General features: G+C 31.0%; 1 protein-coding gene across 1 annotated transcript in view; it reads right to left on the reverse strand.

The window, feature by feature from the left end:
• The window catches only part of LOC143064594 (uncharacterized), a 42,176-nt gene that overhangs the window by 15,524 nt on the left and 13,129 nt on the right, over positions 1 to 13,523 (reverse strand). Inside the window, exons 6-14 of the mRNA XM_076237513.1 lie at positions 9,501 to 9,624; positions 8,586 to 8,658; positions 8,057 to 8,248; positions 5,554 to 5,680; positions 4,455 to 4,571; positions 3,686 to 3,795; positions 3,097 to 3,215; positions 2,611 to 2,756; positions 1,326 to 1,439 (exon numbers count right to left, since the gene is read on the reverse strand). Coding sequence (XP_076093628.1) covers positions 1,326 to 1,439; positions 2,611 to 2,756; positions 3,097 to 3,215; positions 3,686 to 3,795; positions 4,455 to 4,571; positions 5,554 to 5,680; positions 8,057 to 8,248; positions 8,586 to 8,658; positions 9,501 to 9,624 — 1,122 coding nt within the window. The remainder of the gene's footprint in view (positions 1 to 1,325; positions 1,440 to 2,610; positions 2,757 to 3,096; positions 3,216 to 3,685; positions 3,796 to 4,454; positions 4,572 to 5,553; positions 5,681 to 8,056; positions 8,249 to 8,585; positions 8,659 to 9,500; positions 9,625 to 13,523) is intronic.

The following is a 13,523-nucleotide window of genomic DNA, read 5'->3' on the forward strand; positions in this document are numbered from 1 at the left end:
ACATATTCCAGTGTTGGTCTTACTAAGATGAAGAAAGCTTTTGTTGTTGGAGTACATTAAACAGGTTTCTCTGTAAGAAGCAACGTGTTTTGACTTTCTTATTGATGTGGTGCAACCAGATGAAGTCTTTGCTGATGGTGAGCCCAATATATTTTCCAATTCCTTTCTTTAATCTCCGATTTTGACAACACCGAAAGAGACTTTGATATACGTAATATGAGCAACATAAATTGTACCACGCGTTTAACAGGATGTGCTTAGTCTTTCACAAAAGGCACCTAAAATCCAGTTTTGGGAATTTCGTGTTGCTGAGTTTTCTATGTTGTGTCTAGTGTAATTGTCTGTCTTTCGTCGTCTTTCGTTTTATTTTGCCTAATTATTGTCAGTTTCTTGTCTTAAGAGTCTTCAATATAGCATTAGTATCTTCTGCATTTTTTTTGCATATACCTCATAACGTTGAAGGTTAATCCATAAAGTGTTTCGGACACACGGAATTAATGGGATTTATATTTTCCGCGTCTTTTGTGTTTATCAAATGTATGAGGAGATATATAATACAAATTTTCTAATAGTAGAAATCCTGTTCCCTTTTCATGAATGTGACCTACTGAATAAGACTATTCACCGGCTTTGTAATATTATGAGCAACATGACGTGTGCAACATGTGAAGCAGGATCTGCTTACTTTTCCGAAGAACCTGATATCAACCCAAGGTTTTGGTGGGGTTCGTGTTGTTGTTGTACTCCTATTTGTGACATTCTGTTTACGCATCTTAGTCAATAGAATGGAATTTGACGCAACTGTCGTACAAATGAGAGGTTCAGCGCTACTTAACCAGGTTCAAGCCAGCATTTTCCACATTTGAGAATGCCTGTACTAAGTCAGGAATATGACAGTCCATTCATTTGATGCGTTTTATCATTTGATCTTGCCATTTGATTAGGGATTTTTCGTTTTGAATTTTCCTCGGAGTTCAATTTTGTTGTTATTTTACTTTTAATGTGATTATATCGTCCATTGATTAACTATTAAAGAATATTAAAGCAATTAACATATCAATAACTAAATAAAAAGAAAATAGCCTAATAACAATCGTATTGCTGCATTTAAAAATAAGTGGTCTCATGGAATAATATAACTTTTTTTTTTATTTCGCAGAAAAAGATGGTTCGTATAAGATAGAAACGCTTTCAAGAAAACAAAAAAATCATATTTAATATGTGCAAATCGCAGGTATTTGTCTGGAAATCAAAATATATAAATGCAATAATACGATATTTATTTATGACTTTGCATAGAATACAGTTGTATGTTTTTTTCATACCTGAGGGTACGTCGCAGTTGGTTCCAAAAAATCCCTGGTTGCATGTACAGGTATAATTGCCTGAATTCATTGGACTGTAACATGAGCCATGAACACACGGATTATTCTCACATCCTATGAATAATAATAACATTTATAAATATCTGTGATCATTGTAACGAGTGTTAAAAAACATGACTGCTAGATATTTATATTAAAAAATTGGACTTTGTTAGATTATTGTGCCATTGGCAATTATATCACAAACATTCATCGTTGTCTTCCGTGTTGTTGATCAACACCGACTGTAAAAATAAATACATATACTTACAAATTAATTTTAACATACACTGGACTATTTGCACGAAATGTAATAGTTTTTACTTTCACTTATAATCTGATTTAACACGTGTCAACCAAATTGAAATGAAATATCGTAAATCAGTTTACTTATAGAATACTAGATAGATAATACTTATAGAAAGCTACTAATAAAGCTAACCTGAGTCTTTCCAAAGGGTACCTGACACTTGCAAGAGTTTACGGATGCGGATATTTGAAATGTATTGAGATAATCAGATTCGTATACTTCATAAATTAGCATCAACTGGGATCAATGTCTTTTACTCAATTATGGACTTTTTTTACATTATTTTTTGCGTATTCAATTAGTTTGAAGTAAAAACTAATTCAGAAACATTAGATAGTCATATTTACTAACGAATGAGATCACTTTTATCCTAGATTGTCTCTCATGCTTACCAAACTGTCAAACTTAAAAACAAACTAACTCGATTTTATGACATCTTACAATCAATGATACATTAAAAGAAGAACAATTACTTAATTCTGCCACCAGCGCTCTTATGAGCTATGTTCTCGTTAGGTGTTTCTATAAAAAAGATGCCCGCATCGCTTCTGAAGTTCATTTGATAGTTAATTGATGAAAAATCACACAAAGACGCTTATGAACCGTATATTGTCCCTAAAGATTATATAAATTCGTAAATGTATGGCTATTACAAAATACATCATTTTTGTAGCAACATTCGCCCCATTACATCTGGAAGTGGCCGTACAGTTCTATCGAGAATATTGGAATATGTGTCACGAAAATTGATGGAAACTTTGTAGCCTAATGAATACTGGCTGTGGCTTTTATATATTCTTATTATACTATGATACACATATACACAAAAAAAAAGATGCTAAACAATATTATATAAAGAAACGAATTGCCTTCTTTGAAATAACAAACAACTTGGCGACAGTTACAAAAACATAATTACATATACTTTTAACCGACCTGTTCCAATTGATTCTAATGTTATATTGAAACCACGGGAGGCAGCCTTATCACTCGCTACAAAGCTGTTAAATTTGATGATCATTGTATTCATTTCTCCGTCGGAAGATGTATCCCAGACTTCATGGTCTGTAGTACCGCATCGCCTTAAAATAAAACACTGTTTATCAGCATAATAAGATTAGAAAATTGTAGTATCATTTGTTAAACAATTCGTTTTTAGAATATCAGCCAATTAACAGCAGTAGTTTAAAAAACTGCAATGATCATGAAAGTTTTAAGGTCACAACGTAGGTTACTACATACTTTTGCACGCTTATAGCATTCTAAACGATAAGTATTTGACTGCGATTGTGTTATGCCTCTTTGTAAGAATCAACTTGAATATTTGTAAGTTTGAATATCTTAATAATTTCATTTATATTTAAGTACATAAGCAATTTTCGTATATGACTTTGTTCCATACACATAGATTACATAACGTACTCTGGACCTTTGTTGGCAAGGAGGTAATAAACCATTTCTATCCAGTGATAGCACGTATTTTTGTTATGGCTTATATCCATATCGGTTACAGTTGCTCTTATATGGTTGCCAGGATCTCCCTGTAAAATGATTAAGACTTTAAATAACTCATTAAAGAAATTATTTGGATTATAATTTGCTAAACTTAACGTGTATTTCGTCTACATAAGTATAAGTAAGAAGCAGTTATATGAGTGCTAATAAGACAACTATCCATCCAAGTTACAATGTATATTAAATCAAAATAAGATATGGGTCAAAGTACGGCCTTCAACATGGAGCCTTGGACAGCCGAAAACATATTATTCATATTTTACAAAAAAAAAGTTGCTATATTTTTTTTTTTTTAAAATACGAACCTCTCAAACCAACTTTAACAGTAAATCAAATTCATTAATCAAAGGTTATAATCAAAGATACAAATCGCTCTGGAATCTTCACAAATACCTCTGTTATATGTATTCAATACAATATTCAAATATAAAAACAAAATTTACCACTGCCTATCAGATATATCATTATGTGATTTAAGTGCTTTCACGATACATACCTGTATGAACCATACACACTTCAAACCGGTGTCATAATTCGATGGGTAATTTGGTGACGTCAGGAAATATGTTTCACCGTCTGCTATATTAATAGTACCTCCACAATTGGCTGAAATCAGTATCAGTACATTCCTATGTCATTTCAATAATTCAAAATTACCGCCGTTTCTATCATATACAACACGAATTTCCAAATCGTTTAATGATTCATTGTTATCTGAAATGTATGCGTCAATTCAATGAATCTTTACTTTTTGAAGTTTCATATTTTACCTATAGAAAAAGATTTTAGAATTTTTAAACTTTCATCCCTACCTGAAAAATGATATCTCAATGTTATCAAAACCTTTGAATAAACTCATTAACTAGGTTGATACCTCTGTTTCTAGACTGATATGATATACACTATATATTTTTACTAAACCCCCCACTTTGATTATTACGCTTTACTAAGAAAATAACAATTCCAAATCCATCAGGCAATACTGACTTAATAGATTAAATGTTCTATTCTTTTTATTTCCCTTCATTCAGATAGCTTCTAACGTGTCTACCAATCTGTAAATTTCTTGAATTCAATTATCTGTTTTTGAATGTTCCAGATGACGAAAAATGGAGAAAAGTACTTCTGAAGCAGGAATTATTGGAAGTCTTATTTTCATGAAAGAGAAAAACACTGTATACTAATATACATGTTAAAATGTAAAATAAAAATGTTCAATGCATCACACTGCGGTTGAAGACACTATATAATCAGAATTTACTTACAACTACTTTGATCAAGTTGTTGACAAAAAGTGCCCGTTAAATCTGGAGGACAAGCACATGAACAAGTTTGATCAACAAATCCTCCGTGCTGACAGGTAGGTGGTGAGACACAAGAATCTGAAATAGTAGTAAAGATAAACATGTTATTGGAATATCTTGAAAAAAAGACCAAGAGACCTCTTGGTTTTTTTTATCTAAAATATAAAATAACTGTTTTCAAAATTTCGAAATTAAGATTAATCACGAAAAAAATCGTTTGAAATTTTAGCATGAAATAATACTATCTTTTATGAATTGATGCCGATAATAAATATCTAACATTTTAGTTAACGCATCAATGTAAATATAACGGAATTTGTTTAGACTGTCATCAAAGTGAGAGGGTTAGCGCTATAAAACCAGGTTTAATCCACAACTTTCTACATTTGAAAATGCCTGTACCAAGTCAGGAATATGACAGTTCTTGTTTATTCGTTTTTGATGCGTTTTGTTATTTGATTTTGCCATGAGATTATGGACTATCCGAATTGATTTTCTTCTAAGTTCAGTATTGTTGTGATTTAACTTTTAACAAACAGTTGTATCATTACAAACATAAAGATAAAGAATATGTTTGGAAATTCTTTTTTCCATTTGAGATACATATAAATATATAGTAGGTATGTTGTATTGTCGTTTTCGTTGTTGTTTGTTTTGTTGTTTCGTTGTTTTCCTCTCGTAGTTTATGTGTTTTCTTTGGTGGAAGATTGTAAACCGGATTTGTTTTCTCTGAATTGGTCTATGACTTTTGAACAGCGATATACCACTGTTGCCTTTACTTTGCATAGCTACAACAATTTCAATTTTCTTATCACTAAGTTTTTGAAATATTCAAAACACTTCACTGTTAAAAATGAATTGAATGAGCTAGATTAAAAAAATGAGATATATGTTTTACTTCTCTACATTCTCGTATTCTTTTAACATTTATCATGTTTATCGCATACTTTAATTTCAAAGAGAGATTTTATTGTCAAACAACTCATACAAAACACTTAATTAACAATGACAAAGGTTCTTTTTTTCAACAATTGAACTGTATTAATGACGATTTTCTTACCAGTACATTTATACGCCGCAGTAACATCAGCAATATCATAGAAACTTAGCGTTTTACCAGTTCCTGCAAGAAACTCTTGTCTCCAGTCATGGAAGATTTCTGTTTTATCTCCATTTATTGTGAATGACTAAAAAGATGATGATACAAAACTACAAAATACGCTATAATAATAATGCAAGAGTATTGATACATCATTTCATTTCAGATTTATATTTTTTTTTATATCAAGGCTACAGGTCGACTTTATAACATCAGACTTTCTAAGTACTAAAAACTGAAATATAATATGGGTCAAGTGAAACACCTTTCTTATGAATCACAAACAAAGAGTAGGTGTGTTCGAATAACAATTTTTTAATAAAAGTGCTTGACGACAGACTTTCAAGTTGGATCTTGAAAGTGCATATCTTCGATTAAAACTTCATTTTTTGTGTGTGAGAATTAGGGTTAATAGTCTTCAACCACTGAAAATGTAAGTCTGCCCTTTCACAAAAGATTTCATTAAATTTTCTTTTAAATGTCTATGAATTTTTGAAAATTCCACCTGACAACCGATCAGACAATCTATACTAATAAACGAGAAGACCTCATTTTGTGTGTCGCTTCTCTTCCTTCCACGATAAATTAGTCATCATACCTCTGTGTTCTATAGGTAACATGCATAGTCGCATTTGTCATTCATTCTTATGATTATCTAGATTCAGTTATTTTTGAAAAAAAAACGACAAAAAAAGGAGTCCGGATATTGATTCCGTAATCAGACTGACATTTGTCATAGCTAAGACTTCCGGTTTGAAACACTGCTCAAGTACAACCAATCGTTTGATAGATAATAAATATAAATAAGCCAATCAGAGCGTTCTCCATATCAGGGTGTTTAGATTGCAAGAACCACAACTATTATACCTCCTTAGAGAGGACAACTATTTTTCGTGTTTATCTACATGTAAACTACAATTATACTACTTTAATATATAGAGACTCTCTGTATTCTGTCTACTGTTTTCTTTGAAATGTTTACTATTGAAGGGGTCATACCAGTTGCATATATATATAAATATATATTAAAATAAGTAAAACATGTGGGAACAAGAATGTGTCCATAGTACTCGGATGCCACATCGGCACTAAATTTACTAAGTTTCGAGTTGATTGGACTTCAACTTCATCAAAAACTACCTCGACCAAAACCTTTCAACTAAAGCGGGACAGACGGGCGGACGGTCGAATGAACGAACGAACCTACGGATGCACTAGAAAACACTATGCCCATAAATGGGGCTTAAAAATTATTGAAGAAAGTGAAAGTTTTGATTGGCAAAAATGAAAGTAGGATAGAGATTAGAGGGAGGCAGAACCTTTTTCAGGACGTCGGAATCGGGTGTTTTCAAGCTCGGGATTCGAGTTGATTGGACTTCAACTTCATCAAAAACTGCCTCGACCAAACATTTTAACCTGAAGCGGGAAAGACGGACGAACGAACGAACGAACTCATGGATACATAGACTAGAAAACATTATGCCCATAAATGGAGCATAAAAAAATTACTGTGGAAAGTGCCTGAAAGTAGTAGTTTGTCAAAAATGAAATGGGTAGAGATTAGAGGGATGCAGGACCTTTTCGGGACGTCGGGATCGGGTGTTTTTAACTTCGGGATTTGGGGATTGATCCTTACAGGAACCGGGAATATGTTTTTCGATTTCGAAATTTCGGGATATGAATTTCTTTAAATTCTGCATCTCGGGATTTCATGTTTTTAAGCTCGGAATTTCGGGATCAAGACCCCTCCGACCACCCCTCAAATTAGCCTCAGTCGGCCTAAGTCATTTGTACAAGATTCATATCCTGCCATTGGCATGTTAATAAGGCTCACAAAAGAAAAAGCACTGATGGATTGTCCTAGAAGCATATTTTATTAGACAAGTAATTGTCTATATATAACGGTTACATTTATTTCATGTTTGAAGCGCTGCAAATTCTAATTTAATTTCATTTTCACCAAAAGATACATTAGAAACACGAAAATAATTGAAATTAAAAGAAAGGAAACAAATATCGGACTTTGGAAAAAGGGAGAGGGCTATTGATACCTTTTTTGAAATTCTCCATACATAATACCTTTTATAAAAAATCATCCTACAACAGTTCCCCGCGGGTGTGTTCTAGTAGTTTTTTTAAGTTGACTGAATGCAGCCAAGTACATTAACTGATGCTCATTAGCTACGTGTAGTAGATGCATTTGTCTTTTAAAATACAACTGGCTTATAAGGATTGTAATGGTGCTATGTGGATAAATTTAATGGTTTTAATGAGCTAAATTGGTAGCGCGTCATCCCTACAATGGCTTCAATTTTTACGATTGTAAAAATGAACTGGCGTAATGGGGATAAAATTTTAACAAAGTAGAATCTAGACTGATTTATAAATAGAAAGGTTTGTCTCAGAAACAATGAAACAGACACCTGAAAAAAATAAGGAAATGATGATTCTAAATAAGACTTACATATACACCATACATTATATCGGATGCTGGGTCAAATGGAGAAATATCACTTGTTTGTCTTATATGGAAGTTTCCACCCTTTCCCTTAATAACATTATTCATATCAATAGTCATATAGTTGTTTCGGTCCCGTCGAGCCTGTTCATGCCAAGAACCAATGGCATGTAGCATTTCATGCATAATTGATCCTTTCTGTAAAAGTAACAATATTACACGAAATATGATAGGACATAGGAACATTATATCATTATTAGTGCCAAGGTTTATTTTGTTGATTCGTATTTGTAAACTTAAATGCAATCAGTTGTTATTTTGATAATTTGAATTGAAATTGTAAACTATATGTAATGCTTTAAAGAGGACATATTGTTATATTTGAATGTTCCTTAGGCATCTATTGCATTTCATTAATATAAGAACAATTATATTCGTTGATGTAAATCATATAATTTGAAATGGGAATAACAATAAAAATAATCATTGTGCTAAATGTCAAAGAAACAAAAAAACTAAAATACCCAATACATACGTATACACAGTTGTTTTTCAATCCTATCTTTTGTGGAGAGGACGAAACGAATCCAACAGTCGAATAGCATAGTCTATAAGAAATCAAATGATAAAATGTATGGCTGTGAATACACTTCTGTACAGAAAGCTTCAACAGACATTTCATAACGAGTGTACATCATTAATTATGTATTTTTGAGTTATCACAATTAAATCATGGTTAACTGTGGTATAGTACAATGTTCCGGCAGTCCGTTTTAAATGGGAACGTTTAATCTGATGCCTCGTGAAGAGCTATTTTCAACGATTATGTAAGAAAGAAAAAATAGCGACAACTATTCGTGGATAATTAGAAGATCTAACTGCAAATCAAATGTTTGAATCTATTATATTATTGCTTACCAGTAGCAAAAAGTTTTCGTCTTTCATCCCAAATCAATTTGTGATGATACCATCTGATGTTTAAATTATGGACATTCCGTTTTGAATTTTCCTCGTAGTTCACTATTTTTGTGATTTTTCTTTTTGTTAGAATTTTCCTAGTTAGAATTTTGTTCAAGGTTCATTTTCAGAAAATTATTTTGATTTGACAACGATTACAGCATAGATATAAGTATTGATCCATATTAAAGCTAGTGGTCGTCCTAGTCATAGCCTAACTGTGAAAATATTTAATTGTGTGCTGAAAGTGAATAAATTACAAAGAGAAAATGTTGAACGCATGAACAACTAGTTCAACCAAACCACAAGTTGTTCCTATACAAAATCCGACTTTCTGGCATCTGATTTCCTCGGAGTAAGCGTTACAGGAGTCGGGTAATTGTGGTTGTTGTAGTCTGTTATACTGTGCGGTATTGTTTTTAATTTTTGTTATCATTAGTGATAAGTTATTAGTATCTTTGACACAATGAATGGTGTTCCTTTATAAACTCACTTATCATGAGGAACGAATTCAACGTAGTGAATATGAATACTGTTGTCATATGGTATCCACTTAACACATGTTTTTTCATTAAACTCTGCTATTGCATCAATTATTCGTATTCTCTGTTTATCATCTGCAAATACAAATTTGCCTTCATAATTAAATGTTTTATGTGGCTTTGCCAGAAGGAGAAAGAATAATCATGCTATTGGTTTTTAGCTTTATCTACAATGCTAATATGTCAAAGACGTTTTCTGAAATGATTTAGTAAACACTATTTTACTTGTGAAAAAAAAAACCAGAACAAATAATCATCGGCAAATAATAGAAATTAATAAGGAATCAAAGGATAATGAAATAGATAAACTTAACCTATAAATATATTCATTGATAAAGGTGTCCTCGAAAATTGCGAGGCCATATTCTATTGTCGAATGTTGGAATTATCATACATGATGAAAGTAGCAATGAGATATATCAAAATATTGTGTTTAAAATAATATAAAATTAAAAGAAAACAAACAGATAAAGAAATTTAAAGAGTAAGAAAAAATAAATAGCCAAACAAACAAAACTAATTAGATATATAAAGAATAATTATAAATTAGATCAACTAAAAACTTAACTATATAAATTGATAAGATTTCCTAAAGATAAAACTGCAAGAGTCTGTTCGATTGTCGAATGATAGAATCATTAGTTGTTTATTAAGACTATAAGTGTTGGTTGAAGGTTAATCTATGTTGCAAACATGCTCAGTGAAAAACAATTATCAAAAACGTCGGCACACATTCAATTTTATTTGAAACCTTTATTTTACACATACATGCTGCATAGTGACTAATTTGCAAAATATCAGAATAGTTTTCTGACGTTTAAAAACTTATTTGTGAAATACAAACCAAGCGTACCGGAAGTATTCTTATAAACTCATAATTAAACGGTACTGATTTCATCTAAATGTTACCTTCACGTCATCGCTTATGAATGCATTACAAGCCATGCTCTCGTCAAAAACGTTACACTAGGGTATTTGACACAATCAATAAATTTACAAATTATACCAATATGAAATTGTAATATCTAAGCCACAATCGATAAATTTACATTAACAGCCCGCAATACGAATATGGAATCGTAAGTTCTACGTCTTGGTTAACATGGCCTTGGCATTGCGTGTTTGTCGTCGAATTACGGTTTTTATTGTCCCTTCTCCTTGTATTGTCAAATAACAAATATTTCGAAGGTACTCCGCGGAGTTTCAAATGTAAATCTGTGGCGGGTCAAAAACTTATAATTCCGTAAATTTGATTTTAATGCAAACAATAAATAGATTTATGGGCGCACTACATTTGCACGCATTTGGGGATTAAAATGTTTTACGTTTTGCGCAGCTTTTGATTACATTTGCGCGCATTCATTTTACAGGCAAACTCAGGTAAAATATAAATAGAAATCAATCAAATTACAAATGACTATATTTGTTTTATTTTCATGATAAATATGACTATCAATTATTAGTTTTGTGCAATTAAAGTCATGTATTATCAGTACTTTTACGATTTAGATTAGCTATATTTTAACATTTTAACATTTGTATCGGTATATATTTCAAGGATTTGTTTGTGCATAACAAAATGGACTTATACTTGTCGAAATCCTCCTTCATCCTCGCTGTTGAGCAGGTGACTTAGACTAACGGAAGGTTTACTTATACTAGTAAATATTTGAAAAAATAATAAATTATTAGATATCATTACCTGTATTTTACCTGAGATTACCCTGCACCTGTCAAAAATATGCGCGCAAATGTAATCAAAAGCTGCACGCAAACGTAACGATTTTTGCGCGCAAATGTAATGGTACAATTTTTAGGGACCGTTCAATATTTACATAATGGGTTGGCCGGTGCATTCTTAATATTATTTCATTAAAAAGTGAATGCCCATCCTTTTAAATTCTGCAAAAAAGACCTTTTCCATCTAATAAAAATTATAAAATAAGTACTTGTCCCTCTTAAGCTCAAAGACAATCAAACAAATTTAGTTTTTTTTATTATTTTGATGTTTGCATATTTATGTCTGAAAATAAAATTGGTGTATAATACAAAATTCAAAATGTGTTTGTTAAATCCATATATACATATTTTGTGTGTGTAACAGAAACATACACTTTATTGTTTTTACAACCAGTATGAAAATACTATGAATTTACATGTATAGATTTGATTTACATGTGCAGCCTCAGATACAATGTCACAATTAAATCTCAAGACATAAGTAAAACCATACTATTATATATCATCCAGCCTTTCTTAGAGGCTTGATAAGTGCTAACAATGTTCATGCAAGTCAAAAAAACATGTGAAGAAATATTAACCATAATATTAGATTATATTTTTTTTTAAATCTGAGGGCAGTTTAATGTATCCCTTTTTATGTCTTTGTCCTAAATTAAATAATTGCGGGTCAGAACTTTTTTCCCCTTTTGTGAGCATAGGACATGACATTTATTCAAACTGTTATTAACAATCCTAATAATTTATTAACTAAATATCCAATCTGTATTCAATTTTCAAAATACCCTATTAATATAAAATAAAGGAAATACTTTAAATTAAGGGACAATAACTCTTAGACTATTTAACATATTATCTCATGTTGAATAACCAATTATTGTCTTAATATCAGAGCATGTTTATGTCAAAAATAACCAATGTCCCTTTATCTATTCTTCTTTTCAAGAAATAAATAAATTATAGTCTTTATAAAGCAATTTAGGATGACATGTTTTTAATGCAGCTTTTTTCTAACATATTAATAAATTTCCTAGTTTTTTTTAGATCAATATGTAAATGAAATAGCTGTAAATTTATATGAAAATCCAATTTGATATAAAAAAAGATATGAAAATTTCTAAAATGACTATCTGGAATCAGCCTAAACTGAATATTTTAGGTTTTTTTCACCTATTTATAAATTCCAAAAAAATGACAGCAAAACACCAAACTTCCAAACAATCTGGCTTTCTATAAGATCAATATGTAAATGAAATAGCTGTAAATTTATATGAAAATCCAAGTTGAATTATAAAAATTATAAAAAAATCTAAAGATGACTATCTGGATTCAGCCTAAACTAAAAATTTAAGCTTTTTTCTTACCTTTTAATTAAATCCATAAATTTAACAGCAATACACCAAACAATTAGACAATTTGATATTCTTTACGGTAAAAACAAATTTAATTTTAGTCAGAACAGAAAATTCTAGCTTTTTTAATCCTCAATTAAATCCTTAAAATTGACAGAAATGAACCAAGCTAGTAGTTTGTTGAGACATGTTTTGTGCGCCTGCAAAAATATTTTCCTACCCACCGATACATTTGATGGCAATTTTTTCCTGTTTAATAAGTTCTAGCCCATACACTAAGCATATTAAAAAAAGTTCTCGCCAACCAAATATTTCCACCAAAAAAAAGTGCTTGCCCCGCCCCATTTTGCACCGGACCATACATCTGATAAATATTGAACGGTCCCTTAAAAGAAGAAAAATCAATAAAAAAATTTAAAAAAATATAATTTACTAATGAACTAATGAACTCAAAATCGTTAACTTGTTTTTCTAACTTTTTCATTTTCCCGCATTTACGCAGAAAACTATTTCTATCTCATTTCCGGTCTCTTTTGTCAGGAGACTTTGAGTTACATAGAACCAATATGAAAGGACACGAAGTCCGTATCAATTACAAAAACATGTAATTGATACGGACTTCGTGTCCTTTCACAGGTAACGCCTGCCTCATATTTAATTGTTTAACTGATAATCCTGTATACACCATGTATTTAAATTATGCAAGCATTGATTTCCAGATTTAACAGTGGACACGTTATTTGAATGTTTGAAAACGAGACTTGTTGACTAAGTTTGATAGGAAACAAAATGTATACAAAATGTCATCTTTTTGTGGTTTATTTGTTTCATTTAGTAACTAATAATACATGTATGTATGTATATGATAAAATATTATAAAAT

Source organism: Mytilus galloprovincialis, chromosome 2 (genome assembly GCF_965363235.1).
Source record: "Mytilus galloprovincialis chromosome 2, xbMytGall1.hap1.1, whole genome shotgun sequence".
Taxonomy (NCBI): Eukaryota; Metazoa; Mollusca; class Bivalvia; order Mytilida; family Mytilidae; genus Mytilus; species Mytilus galloprovincialis.